This window comes from Motacilla alba, chromosome 2 (genome assembly GCF_015832195.1).
Source record: "Motacilla alba alba isolate MOTALB_02 chromosome 2, Motacilla_alba_V1.0_pri, whole genome shotgun sequence".
Classification (NCBI taxonomy): Eukaryota; Metazoa; Chordata; class Aves; order Passeriformes; family Motacillidae; genus Motacilla; species Motacilla alba.
The window spans coordinates 150,214,336-150,227,510 of NC_052017.1; the positions used below are offsets into that span (position 1 = coordinate 150,214,336).

At 51.6% G+C, this 13,175-nt stretch overlaps 1 protein-coding gene across 1 annotated transcript; it reads right to left on the minus strand.

The window, feature by feature from the left end:
• Positions 1-410: 410 nt before the first annotated feature.
• On the minus strand, positions 411-6,827 carry LOC119697682 (lymphocyte antigen 6E). The gene is made up of 3 exons (XM_038128734.1): positions 6,670-6,827; positions 2,301-2,420; positions 411-1,186 (listed from the first exon to the last, which is right to left on the minus strand). Exons 1-3 carry the CDS (start codon positions 6,719-6,721, stop codon positions 978-980), a joined length of 381 nt encoding a protein of 126 aa, XP_037984662.1. The 5' UTR covers positions 6,722-6,827; the 3' UTR covers positions 411-977.
• Positions 6,828-13,175: the final 6,348 nt, after the last annotated feature.

The following is a 13,175-nucleotide window of genomic DNA, read 5'->3' on the forward strand; positions in this document are numbered from 1 at the left end:
GCCCATGGTCATTCAGGTATCACCATTGTGACGGGTACCATGACAAGTCCAAAGTGGGGAAACTGAGGCACCAAGTCTTTGCAAAATGCAGATTCACTTCAGAGTCCTCCTGCCAGGGTAATTGCTCCGTTAGAGTTGACTCGGACCCCAAAACCTGGCATTTATCACTAAAATGCACCTGGAAAAAGTCATTCCCAAGGGAGGTGGAACAAGCTGGCCCAGAGGTTTTTATCAGGAAGGACAGCAACAGGGAGGAGATGGATTTGCTGCTCACAACTGGAAAGGATGTGGAGATGAAGCACCCAAAAGCTGCTCGAGAGGGTGAGGGACCTCGTGCTGGGTACAGTATCGGGATTTTCCATGAAACAGTTCCTAATCCCTGGAGCAAGGAAACACACACACGTCCCATCTCGGGTAACAACAGGAGCAAGTTTATTCAGGTCTGGCACTTACAGAACTTGGAAGGACAAGGTACACGGCATTGGTTTTCCAGAAAAGTCAGCCCAGGATCAGAAGAAATGAGACAATTTTATAAAAAGAGACTGCAGCTGCGAGGGGCCAGGAATGTGTCTCCCTTTGGATCCTGCATTCCCTCTGCCTGTGCCACCCATGTAGTGGAGCAGACCTGGTGGTGCTTGGGGTGAATCTGTTCTCAGCGAGTCCCAGCCTGGTTTAACCAAACTTAGAAATGAGGGGGCAGGGGGGATTATGAATAGGTAGAAAAAGCAGAAACCCTTCCAAAATCATCCGCCTTGGCAAAGGAGGAGCGAGAGTGCAGCGGGAGACGTCCACAGGAGGAGGAGAACAGCTCAGCCAAACCACCCAGGTTCTCCAACTTGCTTGGAAGAGCAAAAAAAGTCTGGGAAACAATCACCTTGGAAGCCTGCTGAGAAGTAGAGGATCTCCTTGCAGACAGCAACAGAGAAGATATTGGCTAACGAGACCCGTGGGAGGCGGCTCTTCCTCAGGCAGCCCCATCACTGGCGAGCCTGGAGGACGTAGATGAAGCTGATGAGAATTCCCAAGGCCAGGATGGTGTAGCTGGCTCGGACGCTGCTGGAACCGCTGATGTTGCAGAGGAAGGAGTCGCAGCAGTAAACGGAGGCGGCCGCTATTCCCAGGTTGATCCCGGCGCTGGGGCAGATGGGAGAGCATCCCTTCGAGATGGACTGGCCGGATTTGCCGCCTGGATTTTGGGGTGGAGTGGAGAGGAAGGAAAAGAGGCAGGTTTAGAATGGGGTTTTGTTGGGGGGTTTCTGATCACCTGCTCTGCAAAGGAATCACAGCACTGGAAGAGCCGGGGCGGCGCAGGTGGCACAGGGAGGATGAAGTGCTGCGGAGAGGATGAAGTGGTTCTCGGAGACAGGAATCCCAGCCAGACCATCTTATCAAGTATCAGCCATGATAAGCTCACACAAACACCCCAGAGACCACACAACACCCCAGGGACACCCCTTCGTATTGGTCAATGTTCAGTCGCAACAGCTCCCATGAGGAATCCCAAAAATCCCTCTTGAGCTTCACTCTAGGGCTCCTCAAGGGAGACAGGGAGCACTAGGGAGACACTTGGGAGCCAAGTCTGCATTTCCAGAGAGGCACAGCCCGTGTTAAGAGGCAGGAAAGAGGAAAGCATTAGCACTGGGCTAGGAAGGGAAGTTTATAAAAGCTCCCAGTCTCTGTTTGTGCACATCTGACCCACCCATGCTGCAGACTCGGGCACAAAATTTACCCCCTCCTGCCAGGGAGAGCCAGGATGGGCTCTGGTTCCTGTAAAGGCTCCAGGAGATCTGCCAGAGCATCCTGCCTCCCTCAGAGCAGCAGCTGGGAAGGAAAGAACCCCCCATATCTCTCCAGGCACTCAGGAAGGAAACCCACAACCCTCCCTACCCGCCTCATCCACGGAAAGTGAAGCAAAGGTGGGACTCAGGGACAAAGAACCCAAACAGGAGGCAAAAAATCAGCAGGAATAGCAACCCTGGAGCTTCCCACACAGGGAGCCTGCAGCATCCTCCACACTTTCACTTATTCATCAGCAAACTCCCCGCCCCCAGCCTGAAATTCCCCCCAGACTCGCGGGCATCGGTGCAGGCACGTGGACTTTAACGTGACTCCTCCTGGCAGCGCGTCCCTCCTCAGAATTCCCGTGGGATGGTCCGACACTCAGTTGCTAAGCAGAACTTTCCCTTTTTTTTTTTTTTTTTTTTCCCCCCAGCCAGAAGGCGGCAAAGCCTCGCTGCAGCTCAGCAGGTGACCCAGGAGAGAAGCCAGGAGGGGCAGGAGGAGGTGCTGTCACCACTCACCGAGTCCCACTCCGACGTACGTCGTCACGCAGTGGTTTTCATTCTCTCCACACTTGACAGGCGTCAGGCAGGCCCAGTTGGAGGAGGCATCCGAGCAGGAAAAGCAGACGAGCGTGTGGGCTGCAAGAGAAAGGCAAACCTCATTTAGGGGCTGGTGGGAAGATGTCCTCACTTGGAGGTCCCCACCTCTGTCCCACGGGACGTCTCGCATCTGCCCACAGCACCACTTTCAGTTTTATCAACCTGCAACAGGGGATTTTTTTTTTTCCCAAAAAAAATTGGCCAAGCGAAGGGTTCAAGCCTCAGGGAGGCATTTCAAGCTCTTATCAGCTAAAGCTGATACAACCACAGCCTGGTACTTTCTGTCACCGTGCTGTTTGCACCAAGAATGTGTCTGAGCTACAGCTGCCAACTTCAAACCAAACTCCAAAAGCGAATTTTTGAGGTTTGGGCTCATTCAGCTCAGCCCCCATGGACATGGGTGCAGGGGGCGGGGTGGAACTGAATGATCTAAAGTCCCTTCCAAGTGAAACCATTCTGATTCTACGATTCTGTGACACTGATGGGAAATGCTCCAGGTGTGACCATGGGTTCAAACTTTCCATGACCCAGCTTTGTGCACCAAGATCAGGCCATGCTTGAGCTGCAGCATGAGGCAGAACTGATGAAAGCTCAAGACCTGCAAGACCAGCAGGTCCCATAAATTATGGAATCGTGAAATCATTTCAGGAAAAGACCTCTAAGATCTTTGAATCCAACCATTAACCCAGCACTGCCAAATTCCAGCACTAAACCAAATCTTCAGGCAACACAGCTGCACTATTTTTTCAACACTTCCAGGGATGGTGATTCCACCACTGTTCCAAAATTTGACCAGTGAGGAAATTTTTCATTTCCGAACTAAACCTCCCCTGGAGCAACTTGAGGCCATTTAAGGCTTATCCTACAGCAGCAGGATGGACTAGCTGGCTCCCATCCCTCATCCCTCACAAAGAGGAATGATTGGAAAACAGCATTTGGAGTGGGAAATGGTTGTGGAGGCAGCCTGGACCAGAGACTCAGCAGGGCCACAGGCACTTTGATCTCTGTATTTTACATACAAGAGCATCACATCCACGCTGCAGTTCTTGACCTACATATGCAGACAGATCAGGTCTGTTCCCAGTCTTCCATGGACTCGGGATTTTGGAGCTCCCAGGCAGCCCTTCCACAAGGCACTGCCTTTCCCCTTCTGTATTTATGGGATGCAAAACAGAGCGGGGGCTGATGGAGGGTGGGAAGTGCGAGGCAGCCCCGTCCCTGCTCCTTCAGCCCCACCACAAATGGATTATCAAAAATCACAGCATGGTTTGGGTAGGAAAGCAGCTTCAGGATCATTCAGTTCCAACCCCCTGCCATGGGCAGGGACACCTTCCACTATCCCACATCGCTCCAAGCCTCATCCAACCTGGACTTGGATATTTCCAGGGATGGGGCAGCCACAGCTTCTCTGGGCAACCTGTGCCAGGGCCTCAGCACCCTCACAGGGAAGAATTTCTCCCCAATATCCAACCTAAACCTACTCTCTTTCAGTTTGAACCCATTTCCTGCTTGTCCTATCCCTGTGAAAAAATCCCTCTCCAGCTTTCTTGTAGACCCCCTTGGAATATTTTGCTAAGGAAGTGAGGCAGGGGAAGCCCTGGGAGAGCTCTCTGAGGCACAGCAGTTACTGACATGGATATTTTGAAGAATTATTATTTGGACAAATATTGCTCAGCATCTGTCCCACTCTGCCACAGGACTGTTCTTCTCATTCCTGTTTCTCTCAGGAAAATAAAAGGCTTCTACAAGAAAAATGAGAAAAAAAATAACAATTGCTCTCAGAGGAATGACTTTTGAGCAGCCACAGCCGAGGAGGGGAAAGAAAACAAAATATAATCTCAGAGAAACAGATTAAAGTGGGTTAGTAGGAGATCCTGAATGTCACAGCAGAGCAGCCAAATCTCTGCTTTGGAATGGAAGCCAAGACCACAACCCCCCAAGCAGGAATTTCCTGGACTGGCTCACGCATCCTCCAAGGATCCTCACTCTGGAACCAACCCCCACAACAAACCCGGGTTACCTGGGCACGCAAACACAGCCATCACTACCCACAGCACTGGGATTACAGGGCCACCAGCTGAGTCAAAACCTCCAGGAGAGATTCCTCTCTGCATTTAGGAGATGGGGAGGAGGATGGGACCAGCCACTGAGTCATTGCCCCTCGCTGGGCTGGCCACAACTCCATGTGGGACCTCGGGAGTGAAGCCCAGCTCTGCTCCCAAGTCTCAGGTGACCTGTCCCAAACTCTTTACCTCACAACCACCCCGAGGAGGTGAATTGACTCATCCCAGGAATCTTCAGCAATCAGGAATGAAGTGGATTACAGGCTTCCTGTAGGTATTCTGGCAGGACAGATGTCCCCACATGTATTTGCTCACTGCACTGAAGGCACGAGTGGTGCAATGCTGTTCATTTAAGGTTCCAGAAACAAACACACCAGAAATCTTCGGACATGACATAAAAGTGCTGTTGGGCATGAAATTCTCTGCCACGTGACTCAATCCCTGCTCCTGCCACTGCATGTCCTACCTGTCCCCATGTTTTTCATTGTCACACCTATCCATTACCCCTGAACAGAAAAAAAAAACCTTCCAGGAGAGGCAGAATTTAAGAAAGGAAATATTCAGGCACTTTCTGCCCCAAAAAAACACCCACTGCAGAGTTATGAGAGCACAAATAGGCGGGTGGTTTAGACAAAAGGCACAAGAGGGGTGGCAGAAACAATTTCATGCAGCTGTAGACGGAGCGGAAGAGTTGGAGCTCAAGGTTACAAGAAAAGAAAAAAAGGGGAAAAGAAAATCACAAGACTGAACAATGCAAAAGAGAAGCCTTGTTTTCACCAGTGGAAGAATTCATATGTTTATTTGTTTGCAGCTTAGGTTCTGGGAGGAACAAAGAGCTCCCAAAACAGAGCAGGGCATTTGGGGGAATTCCTTCAGATAAGGGGTTGAATCATTCTTGCAAAGACGGGGGGGGGGGGGGGGAAAGGCCCTTAAAAGCCCACTTTGGAGCTCGTTAGCACCAGGAAAATGCTGTTGCTTCGGCAGCTTTTCCATCCAGCCCCGATGCTGCTTTTCCATTCTCTTAGGCAAAATCCTTATCAAGATCCACAGGCAAGATCTTTGAGCAGGAGGTAAAGCTTTTCTGTGAAATCCCCCCAGGATATGCTGGAAGCGTTTGGGGATAAAACCACCTGCAGCAAAGCCTTTTGCCTGGATAAAAACTTACTTTTAAAGCTGAAGGGGCTGTGGTTTTTTTGGAGGGGATGAAACCCTGCGCTGCCTTGGCCTTGCCCGCTGGAACTGAGCCAGCTGGGCTCTGCCGGAGACCCAAAGCTTCAATCGCCAGTTGCTTCCCGGATCCCACTGGGAAGGGGGAATTGGAAAGGGCAGCAAACAGCCAGTTTTCATCTCAGCGGTGCCCTCAGAAAACAAGAAGGGACCCTGTTTGCTGGGCAGGGGCTGGGAAAGCTCAGAACTCTCCCATTTGGGTCTTTGTTTGGCTTCTCCAAGCAGCGACATATGGGAACAATACGTGGTTTCGCACGGCCCCAAGGAGTTTGGATAGCGAGGAATGGTGTCCATGGGGAAGGACGCGATGGCAGGCCCTGCGACTTGGGTAACTTGGCAGCTTAACACGCAGCAACAGGAACCGCGTTGTCGCCACGCTCGGCGGCAGCCCCAGGATGCGCCCCGCAGGGCATTGTCCCTTGGGGGTCATCGCGCTCCGCAGGCGGCCCCGAAGGATGCTCGGAGGGGGCAGCAGGAGCCAGAATCACGAGTGGCTCTGCCTTGACTTTGCTCCATCAGCTATCGCCGGGGCTGGGCTGCCTCTCCCCTACACCCCCCTTCCTCTCGGCTGCATCTCAGCCCATCCCAGCGCCGTTATCCCGGCTGGCTGCGCCGAAAAAGGGGAGCGGAGCCGGCCCTGCTCTTTGTTCGAGCTGCAACTGGGAAAAGCTCCAGGATATCCACCCGCACAGCCGGAGATGCTCACCTATTCATACAGGCGGGGCAGCCCTGAAGTTCCTGCTTCAGGAGGGACATTGCTGCGAGGCACGTCTTGGAACGACACCCCCGCATCCCGCTCCGAACCATAACGCGGCTCAGCGCTGAGCTCCCGGCCCTTTTTCAACCCTTATATCCCCCAAAAACCTCCAACTTCCACAGCCTACCCTGCCACACGCATCACTCCCCCAGCCGCCAATTTGCTCTCTAACGCAGGGCGGCAGAGGGACCGGGGGACCTGCGGGGCAGGCGATGCTGGCGGGGGCATCCCCTTCCCTTACCTCTCTCCACGCACAGCACCGCGGCCAGCACAGCGAGCAGGAGCGCCTTCATGGTGCGGACGATGTGGCCAGAGAGCTGCGCAGGGCGGCTGGAGGAGAGCAGGGCTGGCGGCAGGGCCGGGCGCCGGGGGTGGGGAAAGGGCGTCGGCTCCGCCCCGCGGGCCAAGCCCGGCCCCCGCGCCGCCTCCCCCCTCCGCCTCCCCGGCCACGCCTGGTTTCGTTTCCCCGCTTGGGAGAACCGGGGCCGGGAAAGGGGCGCGGGGGGAGCGCGCGTCGGCGTGGCAGCGGCTGGCCGAGGGGGAACAGAGCCAGCTTTCCCCTAGCCGTGCCCCAAGAGGCCTTTTCCAGCTCCCTTTCGGGTCCCTTCTGTTTCCCTGAAGGAGGAGACGGGAGTAGCGGGCTGCCTCTATGCTGGACCCCCACTCATCCAAGTCCAGTCCTTCCAGCTCAGCTTATTTTGGGATTCCGTGGTTCTCTGACTCCCCCTACCCACAGGACCTGCTGATTTCCTGCCTCTCTTCCCTCCTCCGTGCATCTTCTCTCACACATCCCCTGTGCACACACACATCGTCCTCCACACATTCCAAACCACCCTGTACTCACACATTCCCTGTATCCAGGACTCCCTGCACGGATCTCCTGCAGGCGAGACTCCCCCGGATACAGAACCTGTGCCTGCATTCAACACCCCCTCTTCAGGTCTGACCCCTCTGCACGCACAGCCCCCACTCACGATCCAAGCACATAAAGAGCCCACTCTCCCATCTGTTGACCAGAGCCTAAATTGGATTAGACATACAGGATTGGGAAGCTTGAAGAGCCCAGCAGCTGGGGTGGCACGGGCTGCTTGGCAGGATGAGTCTTCAGACTGTAAATAAGTCCCCTGATGTTGGAGTGTCCCAAATTCAGTAGGTCCCATGGAAATAACTAAATCCTCTAGGAAATGAGCTGCAGGAGGGGCAGTGGGGGAGGGCCCCTGTGAAACTGGCTGTAAGGAAAGCCTGGGAATGGAGGATAAGGCTGGTGAGCCAGCAGGAAACAAGCAGGCTTGACAAAGTCTGTGCCACAGATGGGTTTAATTCTGCAGAGTCAGCATTTCTTGGCGAATGCATCTGTCAGGAGAAATTCCGGCTCCTGTCTTGTTGGAGGCATTCAGAGCACTCTGCTTGGGAAGCAGACCCATGCCTGCACAGCCCTGCTTCCCTTTCCTTTCCTGTGGCTCAGTTTTATTTGTCACTGCCGGGTATTCTAGCAGGAACTGACTTTTGAGCAGTTTCTGTGGTCTCATATCTTCCACTGTAACAGGCTGTTGGGACAAACCAAATACTAAAAAAATGAGAAGTTTCAGCTTTGTGGTAACTTGAGGAAACGTAATTCAGGCACATTTACAAAGCCCCTGTTTTATATAGGCCGAGGAAGTAGATTTTGGTTGGATATTGGGAAGGAATTCTTCCCTGTGAGGGTGGGGAGGCCCTTTCAGAGGCTGCCCAGAGAAGTTGTGGCTGCCCCATCCCTGGAAGTGTTCCAGGCCAGGTTGGATGGTGCTTGGAGCAACCTGGAATAGTGGAAGGTGTCCCTGTCCACAGCAGGAGGCTGTAGCTGGATGATCTTTAAGATCTTTCCCAACCCAGATTTGGGATTTTATGTTACACTCTCCTCATCCCCAGGATCTACAGCTTCCAGGATTTCTCTCACACTTAAATTTAACATTATCAGCCCCATTTTTTTTCCTGGGGAGGGTCTGTCTGCTGATAAGAAGGAACAGGGAGGACCTAAGGGTCACAGAGGTCACAACCCAGCACGAGATCTGGAGTCATCCCGATACTGCTGGACTGGCTGGGTGGGGACAGCACTAATGACAGGATGCTGCAAAAGGAAGAGGTGACCAGAGCCACCAAGGACCAGTTTTCCGTGATGGGAATTACACCAGGTAAGGAAGGAAGCCCTTCTGAGAACTTGATGATCCTTTTGGATCCCTTCCAGCTGAGGATATTTTATATTCTATGGCCTAAGATCATCTCCCAGCCCCCCCCCCCCCCCAAGGTTGTTGTGTGGGACAGACTCAACACAGCAACACTGCTGGCAGAGATTTCTGTTCTAGTCCAGCCCACAAAACACTGCCCCGAGTGCTCCAGCCTCTTCTTGCAAGTTTGGAGGTCACGGGAGGACTTTATTGAACCACTGGCTTAATATTGTGAGTGCGAGGCCAAAAAATATTTCTTCACAAAAAGAAGGGTGAAGCAAGAGAGGCAGCAGGGTTAGAGTCCAGCACCAGGAATGTGGCATGTGCTGGGAAAAGGCGGAGACAGCTACAAAAGCACACTTGAGGGAGAAGGCGATAAGGAAGTGGCTGGATCAGAGGGCAAACTGGTGCTGGGGTAAATACTTCATGGTTGTGGCACGCTGGGGAGGAATGGGTACAGCTAAAATCAGGAAATGATGAGTGTGACAGGACCCTTGATGGGTCAGGGCAGCAGAGACAGTGCAGAAATTAAACCTAGATGAACTAGGCCTGCAAGGGTTTGATGTTGAACAGGCACTAGACGAGTTAAAGCTTGTAACTGAGGGTCAGTAAAAGCTTGCTCAGCTTCTGTGGAGTCAGGTGGGACACCAGAGAGGTTCTTTCCCCACCACGCTTCTATTTCAGGGTTTGTGTGAGACTTCCCGGGCCCGGCTGTGCACGTGAGGCACCAAAACCACAGAGGAATTTGCAAATGAGTTTCCCCTGTTAGTGGAGCAGAACTGCTCAAACAGCTTTCCTCCAATGACACAGGAAGGGGACAGAGCCCTTTTTTTTTTTTTTTTCTAGTAATTGCATCATGCTCTGGAGTTGGTAATTGTTCAGATTTCTTCCAGAGAGGGTTGGAACTACTCTGTGACAGAGTCCTGCCTCACCTGCCAAAACGTGGAGAATCAGTTTGGCAGAGGACTGGGAGGACATGAGAGAGCAGGAACCCGGCATCTCCATCCTTGCTGCTTCCTCTCATCCCCAGAATTCCCGTTGTCCAGAGCACTTTGCTGCAACATAGTTCTGGTCATGAAGGTCCTCCTTTTCCAGGTGCTGGCACAGCCCCCCAACACTCCATGGAATGCTAGAGCTGGGATCCCTGGAATTCCTGCTCCCACCATCCTGCTGCATCTGGCTGAATGAGAGGCCCGACTCCATATCCCAGCCCTTCCTCCTCATCCCACCCTGGATGTTTCCCCTCCTGAAGTCCCTCCTGATCTCTTTGGATCAGAGTTGTCCAGGAGACCCTCAGGATCGTATTTGGAGCACCCAAGGATGCTGCAGACATAGATTTTCCGTGGCCAAACCAAGCTGCAGGTTATTCTTTGCTGTCTGTGGTGCCAAACAGGTCACTGTCCTCTACCACCTCTGCTGCATCCTGTGGGGAAAAACCTGGGATTTCTCTCAGTTAGCTCCGAGATTCTTGAAAATTCCTGAAATAAAGGTGCCCAACCAGACATTTGGGCCCCACCATTTTAATTTTTTCTTACAGAAAAAGGAATAAAACCTTCATCTGCCCCCTCGAGCCACAACCTGCAGTCAGAATCTGGCTGTCAGGTTGATCAGCTTTCACTTCTGGCTGACATCCACATTTCCTTTTCCCTTTTCTCCCCGAGCCTAAGGTGAAAGTGGATTGGTGTCTGGTGATGCTCAGCTGGTGTTAGAATTCTCACACTTCCTCCTTCCAAAGTCTGAGTGACTCACCCTCAGCCATGCTTGTTTTAGGCTTTTCACAGGAAAACAACTGTGACTCTTTAAGAAGAGCTTGTTTCCCAGGCAAAAAAACTTTCATTTCCCTGAGCAGTCTCAGCTGGGCCCTCCTCGGACTGTGCCTGTGGCTCCAGGACCCTCCTTTAATTAAGAGTCCCTACCTCCAGCCATGTCCTGGATGACCTTGGCTGTGTGCTGGGTTTGTCTCCATCAGTTTCTGGCCTCAGGTTGTGACTTTTAGGGTTGGAATTGCTGATCCTTTTGATCTTCCAACTCAGGAGATTTCATTGTTCTCTTCTCCAACACTAATCCTTAACTAGATCATGTCTATCTCTGTCTCCAGGCCTAGTTCCATCTCCTGGGTGAACTCTGGACTCATTTTATAGCATGTTTCCCAATCCTGGACTTTTTTGTGCCATCAGAGGTTCTGGACCACCCGCAAAATTTTCTGGGCTCCTCCTCTCCCGCAACAGGGGCCTCATCTCCAGGTTTTTTGGGGTGGGAAGAGGCTTTTCAGTCCTTTCCCTTACTGCTTTCACCAAAAAATGCACTTTTCTATAGGCAAGGAATTCACCAGGCTCCGAGGAGGCAGCACCAAAACATGCTGAAGCTGTGGGCAAGGTGATAGACTTATGGAGGTTTGTAGTGGAAATGTTGAACTTGGTGTAAAAAATAGGAATGGGAATGTTCCCGGGTGTGGAAGAAAACCAGAAGAACCAGCAGAGCAAAAGGTAAAAGGAAAGGAAAGCACACATTTGCTGAGCGCCTGTGTTCATTCAAAAGTAGAAAAGGAACAAGCTGACCTTGGATAGGAAACTCCAGAGGACTAAGAGCAGGGTGGGAGCCGTAAAACGCCCAGATAAAGTAAACAAAAGGGCTGGAATATTCAGGAATTTCATCCTAACGGGGAAAAACGAAAGAGAAAGTGAGCAAAGACAGCATCTTCTCGCCAAAAGCTGTAAAGAGCCAGTCCCAAATTGGGGTTTTTTTGCTCTGCCTTTCAGCTTTTACCTTCACCTTGTGCTCAACCTTAAAGGCACAAGGAGAATTGCAGGGCTTTCACCTTTTTTGGCTGCTGGTGGCACAGAAGTGACACGGGCCAGATGATCTGGGCACACCCACACTGCTGCTCGTGATCCAATGAAACCCACAAGGAAGAGTGTGAAAGGAAAAATCCACTTTCTCTAAGGTTTTTATATTATCAAATATAAAATCTCCTCTCTCTTCTCCCCGAAGATCTTGTCGGGAGTTTTATTCCTCCAGTTTCCTGTGACTGCAGAAGGGGGTTTCTCATTCCCAGGAGCAGCGTCTGCTCGTTATCTAATTGCTGATTAACATCTAATTCTGCATCCTGGAGCTGCAGGCAGGTCCCAGGTGAGCTATTGTGAGCACTGGGCACAGAGCCAGGGCCTGTTCCTGCCTCTCCTGGACCAAGGAAAATTGTGCCCCTGGCACCCCCAATTCTTTGTGTGGAATTTAAGGACTTGTCTGAGTAAGGAATCAGCTGGAAAATGGGGAAACCATCATTCCTATGCAGAGCTTTCTCCCCTTTTTGCCTCAGCACTGCTTTAATGTTGACTGAAATCCTGGGACCGCTGGAGCTGGACATCCTTTGGAGTGAAAGTTCCTACGTGGAAGTTCTTTCCACATCACTGGAAGAGCTTTGGGTCACTTTTGCTGTTCAATCTTTGTCTTAGAGCCACCTGATCTCGTGGAAAGTGTCCCTGCCGATGGCCAGAGTGGTTGGAACAAGATCTTTTAGGTCCCTTCCCACCCAAAACTTTCCATGATTCTGTGATAAAGCAAAGCCCAGCCCTGAACACCCGGATTCTGCTCTGGTGGAGGGAACCAGCTCCATGTGGGAATGGCAGAAAGGTGACAGAGAGAGGCAGGAATGGGAATGACCAGGAATGAGTTCATTCAGCCCCAGTGGAGACACAGAGGAGACACTGAGACCAGAGCTTTTCCATGCTTTGATGAGTCCCAATAATGTTACTAAAGCTGCTGCTTCTGGAGGCAGTTTTCCAGCTCTTCACCCTACTTCGGATGCCAGGAATTCCTTCTGATCCTATCTAAAATCCTCTTTGTTGCTGCGCCAACCCCAACACAAAAAGTGGGAAGAACAAAGCAGCCCAAGCCTTCCATTTGGAGGATCTGGAAGGTTCTCCTCCCATCACACACCACTTCACACTTCCCAGTGCAATGTGTAAGATTTTTCCATGGAGTGCAGAATTCCAGCAAGGCTTTGTTTCACATTTTTTCCCAAAGTTTGACACGTGTTAAACTTGTGATCCAGCACATCTTCTTTTCCTGCCAGATTGCTGCGAGGGAGATTCCCTCATCCCATATTTGTGCCACATTAACTGGAGAGCTTTTGTGCTTGTCCTTCCTAAATTGCACCCTCTTTTCTCAACCTACCACTTAAATTTACTGGAATCACCCAGAATTCTCCTGTTTGCAGATTCTCTCAGCTCGTCACCCGTGAGCTCAGTGAATTTATTGTCTAATACATCATCCAAACCAGCAATTAAAACTTTGCATCATCCCAGAGCCAAGAGGAGCCTTTTAATGGATCATTCCAGCCTGACAGCAAATTGCTGGCTGTGGTTTGCTCGTGATTTCAGCCCGACTGGGTTTCCTTGGTTTTGCTTCTGAGCCCAGCACATGACACTGTGCCAAAAGCTTTATTAAGGCTGAGCTATGTGACAGGTACCACTTTTACCCTCACGGATTTTATCTTGTCACAGGGAGGGATATCACCCACCTGTCACAAAATCCTTGCTGATCA

What these genes read in the sequence shown, in the direction of transcription:
- LOC119697682 (XM_038128734.1), bottom strand. Translation starts at nt 6,721, where the DNA reads ATGAAGGCGCTCCTGCTCGCTGTGCTGGCCGCGGTGCTGTGCGTGGAG. An exon ending in GGTGCTGTGCGTGGAGAGAG is followed by an intron (nt 2,421 to 6,669) that starts GTAAGGGAAGGG and finishes TTTCTCTTGCAG; the next exon opens with CCCACACGCTCGTCTGCTTT. An exon ending in GTACGTCGGAGTGGGACTCG is followed by an intron (nt 1,187 to 2,300) that starts GTGAGTGGTGAC and finishes CCCAAAATCCAG; the next exon opens with GCGGCAAATCCGGCCAGTCC.